Raw genomic sequence first — 8356 nt, 5'->3', positions numbered from 1 at the left:
ACGCTTTAACACTCATTTTGTCTAATTTAATTTTTTCAACAGGTTGATGAATGGGCCAATTTCCAGGCCTGCTTTAAGTGGTCACTACCAGTCAAGAGTAGCTGCATATGTATGCCTATATATCCGAAACCCCGACCCCAATATCTGCGTATCTAACTGTTACAGGGGGGTACTGCGATCTGTAAACTTTCCGATGTGTAGACCACATAACATAAAGCTGGCAGGCCTACATTCATAGATCCCCGGGAAAGACTGCGTCTTAAATAGGTAATCTTTGCATCAAAGAAAATGTTTGGTGTAAATGCCATTCATATACATACACTGTATAGAGTATTACCTCTATATAGGTTATCAACATTGTTGTATAACATAGATATTGTTTGTACGTGTAAATGCCTTAAGGAAAAATAGACACCTGGAGCCAGCCTGCTGTACACAGGATGGATTTGGTAACACGAGTATATAGTGAAGCAGTTGAGGTACTATATTATGACCTGATCACTGCTTGTGGTCAGTCGATAATGTAATGTACAATAAATGTGCAAACCGCTTTCATTCATATACTTTCTCAAAAACCGAAATGTTACATTTAACTTTAATACTGCTAGATCCTATATTTTGGCAGTGGTGGAGGAGGGAAAGCATTTGTATTGGCAGGTTAGCACAGAAATTTAACACTTTATAAAGTGATTAGAAAATGTTGTCATTGAACACTGTGTCAGATTAACATTTTAGGTTTTGTGTTTGGCATTACAGATGCAAAAAATCATACATTATAGATGCTAAAAATCATACATTATATATGCTAAGAATCTTGTAATTTAGCATTATGGTACAACTTGAAAAAAATCATAACGCGACTAAAGTTTTAAAATACTGACATTCACATTGTACAGTATTCAAAACGTATCGTTATAATACTTAGAAAATGTTGTGAATTTAACAATTGCGTTCTAAGAAAAAAAACGTGCGTGTAACTGTCCTATGTCCAAACACTGTACAAGGTTATGAGTTTAAAGTATGCTGGATCGGAAAACATGAAGACGGTCAGCCATGGATTTAAAAGATATGACATCAGATTTGGTATAAGTGGCAGCATCAAAACATCAGCCAGTGCATACGCACGCAAATACCATCGAGTTACTGAAGTGGGCATCGATTCATGTACATTGATGATGCACTTACACAGCTGCAGAATCGAACTGGTGATGCCATTGACCAAACTGACGAGTTCAGAATGTAGATTTAAATCGGATGTCAACTTATCTGACTACTATGCTGTGGTACTTTTTATTTAGGAAAATTGTACATGTAATACATATTTCAGGCCGCTTAATAGTAAGCCTTTAACGTGGGCTGCCAGTGTATGCATGTATAATATTTGAAGATTGGATATTTTCATTCACCACATGTACTTATTACATAATCTCTAACAGTGTGTATGCGCATGGTTAGTTAACTGTTGGACTTTAAATAGGACATGAACTGAAACTCTGTTGACTGAAAAGGCAGTTACAGCGGTACATACATGTACCTCACAGCCTATATCACCCATCTCCCGTCACGGATCGTTAAGCCTCCACGAGTTATGCCCCTTCTCGAAAATTGGTTATCACATGCAGGTACAAGGAGCAAATACACCCTACCTCCACCCCACGTTTAGTTGAAAGTTCTGCCCAATTCGATAAATTTGGACCTCTGGTCGTATTTTTAGATACTGCGTGTGTTTACACCAAACATCGACCAAATAAATTATTCGACGTTGCGTTATAATGTCAGAAGTCAACGTCGACTGTGTGCGTCGCGTTTTTCAGGTTAACGGCCTGGGCGTCGATCAGCGCAAAAATCCAATCAATTTTTAACTGCTGTTTTAGAAAAGCTTCAAATAATATCAGCCTCGTCTGTGCACAAGTTACCGTTCAAAATCGTCAATAAGGTTCCTAAAATTTATAGAGCGGGTCACATTATGACTTTTTCAAACTTTAGAATCATTTTAATACCATGGATAATACAGGTATACGAGTATAGGATTCCCGGATAGGCAAAAATTTAACTATCCTTCAAAAATACAGAAAAAAATAGTTTGCTTAGGGCATGTGGACTTTCAAAGGAGAGATTAAGGATTTATTTATTTATTTGATTGGTGTTTTACGTCGTACTCAAGAATATTTCACTAATTCGACGGCGGCCACCATTATGGTTGCAGAAAACCGGACAGAGCCCAGGGTAAACACACGACCATCTGTAGGTTGATGGCAGACATTCCCACGTAAGGTCGGAGAGGAAGCCAGCATAAGCTGGCCTTGAGCTCACAGCAACCGCAATATGACAGACTGAAAGCGAGAGGCTCCTGGGTTATTACGTTGCGCTAGCACGCTAACAACTGAGCCACGGGGGCCCCTCCTGAGTTTAAGGAATTTCACGGGTTGATACCAGTACTTTTTAATGGCACAAATAGAACGCTATGGTTGCACGATAACGGGAGACACATGGGCCTGGTTTAACACATCTTTCACCGCGCATTGGCTTTAACAAGTTGATTGTAACTACCATAGCAGCACTACATGTTTTTGAGGGAAAGACATTTGGAATTTTTGGGAGCTACCCCAGTCCAAAAAAGCCAATCTTCCGCCAAGTGTCTAAATATGGGGGCTTGAGTGGGTTGGTGGTCGGAGGAAACACCGGAAAAAAAACTGAACTTTCGATTGTTCTGTCAGAACTGGGGCTAATATAACAGGTGTTATATTAGTCCCATCACAAGTTACGTCCATGTCGGTCAACAAAGGGAACTCTCAGTAAGTCTTAACTTTATGTAGATGACGTCTAAAACAGCAGCACAATTTTTTCGCAGTCGGCAACATGTCTCTTAATTTAAGAACTATCCTGTCATGGTACGTCATAGAATCCTGCAGCTTGTCCTACGATAATTTTGAGGGATGTGTCGAGCCTGAACAGAAGTCCACGACTGAATGGAGGGTGGGGGGGGGATACCTATTTATTTGACTGGTGTCTGGCACTGAAGTCAGAAATGTTCCATTTGAATGATGGCGGTCATGTATCGCGTGTTTGGGAGAAACAGGGCAGAGCGTGGAGAAAAATCACCGCATATAACAGTATTCGCCCTGTAGAAGGCATCTAGACAAGTGAATCTACACGTCACATCGAAAGTGCGCGATGGTTGCGCTTCTTTGTTGTGTGCACGTGGCTATGTTTACGTTTGCTAATGACGTCATTCTATACATGTAGGTCACGCGATGACGTAATTTAGGTGGTTCCCTGCCCCTAACGTCGGATGGCATTAATCACATTCAACGTACGCAGCTGGACTACGTAAGGGATTCAGACTAGGACATTCATGTGACTGTACATTTGTATATGAGACTAGTTCTTGTAAATCCTATTTTCCTTTGCGTTTATATCATTCACTTTTGTGAAAAAGAATAAAGAAACCGCGAGTAATGAACCGCGGCAACATGTTGAAAAAAAATTAGGCCTATATGTTGCAAAGTTCAATTATTTTTACAAAGTTTCAAGTTAGGGGGTAGCCTCTATTAGCAATAATGAGCCAGTGCAATATCTGACGGCAGCAGTGTTAAAATACAAAAGAACTACAAATGGTTTTGTTAGAAAACACTACGGAACGGACACAGTATTGTTGTAAACTAGTAAATATAATACACAGCTACCGGTACCAGCCAGCAGCTAGTAGAACACGTAACTGTTGAAATCTTGGTCGTCTTCTGTGCATGGAGGCGAGAAAAGATCTATGTACCGTCTGATCAATATGGCGGCGCCCACAGAGACAGTCAATAAACTGTTGGCGTCTGGAAAATATCACGCTGCTTTGGCTGTCATCAAAGGACTGAGGAATGGGGCTGTGTAAGACATGAATTATGACAATATTCACAAAGGCCCACATGTTTTCAAAATTTATGGCTGTAAATATTTGATTATCTTCCTGAGTAAGTCGTCCAGTGTCGAACGTCGATAGACGAAGTACGGTACAACTACTATTAGCCCCGAAGACTCCAACTCCTTTTCTTATTTTGGCCTAGCGGAGTCTCCACGCTTACATTGTTAATTTTGTACTCAACGAAGGCCCAGACCGATTGTCTTTGTTATTGAACAAGTCTCGAACATTATAAGACACCAACCAAAAAACCTGCATTCTCCACCCACCCCACCGCCCCGCCACCGCCAACATCGCCCCGCCACCGCCAACATCGCACCGTCACCATACGTCCCTACTCGATTTAGAATAGATTTATTAAAGCCATCAAGACTTCCAGGGTATGCGCTCCTCAGCAAACGGCACCATCTTCCCACTACTCTATGAAGCAGGACCTGCACGTAGCTGCTCAACATAGCGGCAAACTCTGAGGAGTGTATACTGTGGAAGCATTCATGGCTATAATAAATCTGTTCTAAATTGAGTAGGGGTGTATGGTGGCAGTGTGGTGGGTGTGGAAAGCAGGACTTTAGATTGGTGTCTTTTATTTGCAGGAGACAATTGGCCTGGACCTTCGTTGAGTATGAAATTAACATTGAAGGCGCCGAAACTCCAATGACGCTAGGCCAGTATAAGAAAAGGAGTTGGAGTCTTTTGAAGCTAAACCCGGCATTCCGATATAGTGCCCGGCATTCTGATGTAGTGCCGGCATGCTTTAATCGCTACCTCCTAATCCTGTATAGTTGTTGAATTGGGCTTTTTTTTTCCAAGTAACGAGATGCGAGAGTGACAAAAAGGAACTTCGACAAATGTGCCGTTATTGTCCTAATTCAGGGAGCTAAATGATCTCTCTCGTTATTTAACATTCTGACATTACTTTGTCAGTCGACTGAATGAATGTCAGAAATATTAAATATGGAGGTAGTACATTGTTGAATTATTATTGTCCCTGTCTACACCTTCCATCTTTAATAGTTGAGTTTGAGTGTGACGTTTCTGACTGTGGTAACAAGGGTAGAGAAATCCTTGCGATTTCATTTAATGGAATGAGAACTTACCTCTGGCTAGACCAATCTACTGTGTAGGTGGTATAGCAGAACATATAAGCCCTTTGATGCTGAATGGTTGAAACAGTCACATCTGAAGCTTAATTTAAATAAATCTCTGAGAACCTATTACAAAGCACATGGTTAACTGTATAAGAGCAAATGAGCCCAGTGAGTGAACAAACCAAACAATCAAAGGATTGAAAACAATGTATTCATGTACCAAGAACAGTTGCTCATGCCAAAAACATCCCTGCTGGCAAATGCTTTTCTAGACCATGGACATAGGGCATCTGCTGTTTTACTCATGAAAACATTATCTTCCCTGAATATCTCCCATTGTTGTTCATTTCCCTATACCTTTTTATAGGGAAATGGTAGTTATTGTTGATTACTGCTCCATTAGCCTCCACAATGTTTAAGCTACTACTATTTGAACCATTTCATATAGCACACAAGGCAAGCAGGCTGTTGTTTTGGAAAGCTTGAAGATAAAGTGGTGATACAACAAAGGCATAAAAAAAAAACACAGCCATATCATTTAGGACTATACTACCTCACATATTCCTTCCTAGTATTTTATTGTTGATTTGATGAAAGGCCATCATAATGGAATGATAAATTTGGCTAAGTGAAGTAATTCAACTGCTCAACCCCATTTATTTTTGACTTCTTTAATATTGATTATGCTTCAGATATGGTGCAAAGGTCCGAGCTCCACATGCTCTTGTGATGACATTCCTTTTCAAGACTGGTCCACTGAGTGATAAAATCCAGACCATACTGGAAGCCACATATACACATTCAAGAAACTTGGCCTTATTTGTATTTGGATACAAGGGCCTGACAACTATTATGGCTTGGTTACAAGCGGAGAAACTGCAGGCGCACTCATTTATGGCAGCATTTGTAACTGGATACCTGGTGTTTGGTCGATACAATAAGGTCAATGAACAAGTAAGTTGATGCTGAAAGTGGCCTGTAAGACATCATAGAAGTTATTACATTAAGAAAGATTAAAAAGTAGTACATTGTACCAGTGGTGCAATCAGTGCACACCGAGAAAGGCCCATGAAACAATCCATACAAGGCCAATCTAAGCAATATGCCATCGTGTCATTTCTTTGAAGGTTTTCTTAGTTTTCTTGCTTTTATTTTTGGAAATGTTGAGGGATAGAAGTGGGGTATTTTGGACATTGAGATTCTAGATTGATTTAATATAACTTATAATTCTCTACCGTCATCTGTTGGAAGACCTGCCAGCAAGCTGTGGACAGTCGTGGGTTTCCGAAGGCTCTGCCCTGTTTCCTCCCACCATAATGTTGGTTGCCATATATGAAATATTATGGGGATGGAGATAAAAAAATAAAGTAAATAAATTTAATATAAATTTAATAACGGACAAGCTGAGCACATAGTGTAATAGTCACTTTTATCTCTTACAGGCTCTACGGGTCAGTCATGAACTGAGGGTTGTATTTGATGTATTTAATTGTAATCTTTGTTTCAGATAAACCTATACTTGCTGTCACGTATACTGTATGGGTTGGCAAAACTGGCTGTTGATAAAGGTTATGTCACTAAGCCGGTGAAGGAACCTTTTCCCTGGTTTGCTGCAACAGTATGGGGTGTTGTCCTGTGGTTATTTGAGCATCATAAGAATACCCTTCAACCTTCACTGAAGTCTTCCATGACTTACCTTTATACAGACAGTAACAAATTCAATAACCTGAGGAACTTTATAATCTACAACAAATAAAAACAAACTGCAATGTTTCAGTGAGGATGCGACACAACAACTTCTTATGTACTGTTCATTATGGTGATATCGGGCATCGTTATAGATTTCTACCATGACTTTAATATAAACATTTACATTTGTGTACAAAGATTTTATGTTATTTTTAAATTGTCATGAATCTGTTGATTTGGGTAATTAAATGCATGTGTACATTGATGCATTTTATGTGTGTATGTATTTACATCTTTTGTCACGTCTCAGGATGAAAACTGAATAAAATATTTGAAATTGTTGATAACTGTACGCTTGAATATCTACATGTATTTCTTGTCTATATCATATGGCAACTCTTAGCCATTTGTGAGCTGGCAATGGCTCAAGCTTCATCTCGGAAATGAGTGGGAATTTAGTTATATATCCCGCATGTGGCAGTTGTCCTCATAACATTATGCATATTATTAAGTCAGAGACAGTTACTTGTTAGGAAATAATGAAAATGACAAGAAATTCATTTAATGCGGATCACTGGACATTTTGTCCAGCGCATGTCTTGCTTAGACCCAGCATATCTCTGGTGAGATGAATGTTTTTTCTCAGGTACCTGGTGAGCTGAGTGGTTTTTATCAGGTACTTGGTGAGCTGAGTGGATATTACAGGTACCTGGTGAGCTGATTGGTTTTCAGTACCTGGTGAGCTGAGTGATTTTCTCAGATACCTGGTGAGCTGAGTGATTTTCTCAGATACCTGGTGAGCTGAGTGTTTTTCTCAGTATCTGGTGAGTCAAGTCGTTTTCTCAGGTAACTGGTGAGCTTAGTACTTTTCTCAGTATCTGGTGAGCTAAGTTGTTTTCTCAGTACCTGGTGAGTGGAGTCGTTTTCTCAGTAGGCCCTACCTGGTGAGCTGAGTGGTTATCACAGTTTTTCTCAAGTACTTGGTGAGCTGAGTCATTTTCTTGAATACTTGGTGGTTAGCTGAGTGTTTTTCTCAGGTACCTGGTGAGAGAAGTGGTTTTTCGAGGTGCCTGGTGAGCAGAGTGGTTTTTCAGGTATCTGGTGAGCTGAGTAGTTTTCTCAAGTACTTGGTGAGCTGAGTGGTTTTCTTCAATACTCAGTGAGTAGAGTGGTTTTCTTAGGTACCTGGTGAGCTGAGTGGTTTTCTCAGGTACCTGGTGAGCTGAGTGGTTTTCTCAGGTACCTGATGAGCTGAGTGGTTTTCTCAGGTACCTGGTGAGCTGAGTGGTTTTCTCAGGTACTTGGTGAGCTGAGTGGTTGTCTGTCATGCCTCTTGGTAGTCAATTGGCTGTTGTTTCTATCAACAGAACAAGATGACAAAACTTTTAGAGAAATCGATGAAATTTATGGTTGATTTAGTAGAAATCATCACTTTACATCCTTGTTGAATTTCTCGTGTATATGACGCATAGCCTTTGTACTCATAAGTGTATACACACGAGGCTTTCGTTGTTAAAAGCCATGATTCATGTCCATGTGCCTACATCTTTGGGTTTGTTTTATTGTCATTTAATTTTGAACACTGAATTGCTTAACATTAAACATTCTGACATTTAGACTTATAAATTTTCAGTGCCAAGATAGAAGATTATGTTGTGTAATTAAATAA

General features: G+C 39.8%; 1 protein-coding gene across 1 annotated transcript; it reads left to right on the top strand.

Moving 5' to 3' along the window:
* Positions 1–3783: 3783 nt before the first annotated feature.
* On the top strand, positions 3784–7039 carry LOC135468960 (peroxisomal membrane protein 4-like). Its single transcript, XM_064747452.1, has 3 exons — positions 3784–3879; positions 5691–5952; positions 6506–7039. Exons 1-3 carry the CDS (start codon positions 3785–3787, stop codon positions 6752–6754), a joined length of 606 nt encoding a protein of 201 aa, XP_064603522.1. The 5' UTR covers position 3784; the 3' UTR covers positions 6755–7039.
* The last annotated feature ends 1317 nt before the right edge of the window (positions 7040–8356 follow it).

Source organism: Liolophura sinensis, chromosome 6 (genome assembly GCF_032854445.1).
Source record: "Liolophura sinensis isolate JHLJ2023 chromosome 6, CUHK_Ljap_v2, whole genome shotgun sequence".
Taxonomy (NCBI): domain Eukaryota; kingdom Metazoa; phylum Mollusca; class Polyplacophora; order Chitonida; family Chitonidae; genus Liolophura; species Liolophura sinensis.
Note: the sequence above shows the minus strand (reverse complement) of the source record. Positions and strands in the feature narration are given on the sequence as shown.

Bases quoted from the DNA above. Each gene is read 5' to 3' on its own strand.
- LOC135468960 (XM_064747452.1), top strand. From the start codon at position 3,785: ATGGCGGCGCCCACAGAGACAGTCAATAAACTGTTGGCGTCTGGAAAA. The intron at 3,880-5,690 runs GTAAGACATGAA...ATTATGCTTCAG, and splicing joins GGACTGAGGAATGGGGCTGT to ATATGGTGCAAAGGTCCGAG. The intron at 5,953-6,505 runs GTAAGTTGATGC...TCTTTGTTTCAG, and splicing joins ACAATAAGGTCAATGAACAA to ATAAACCTATACTTGCTGTC.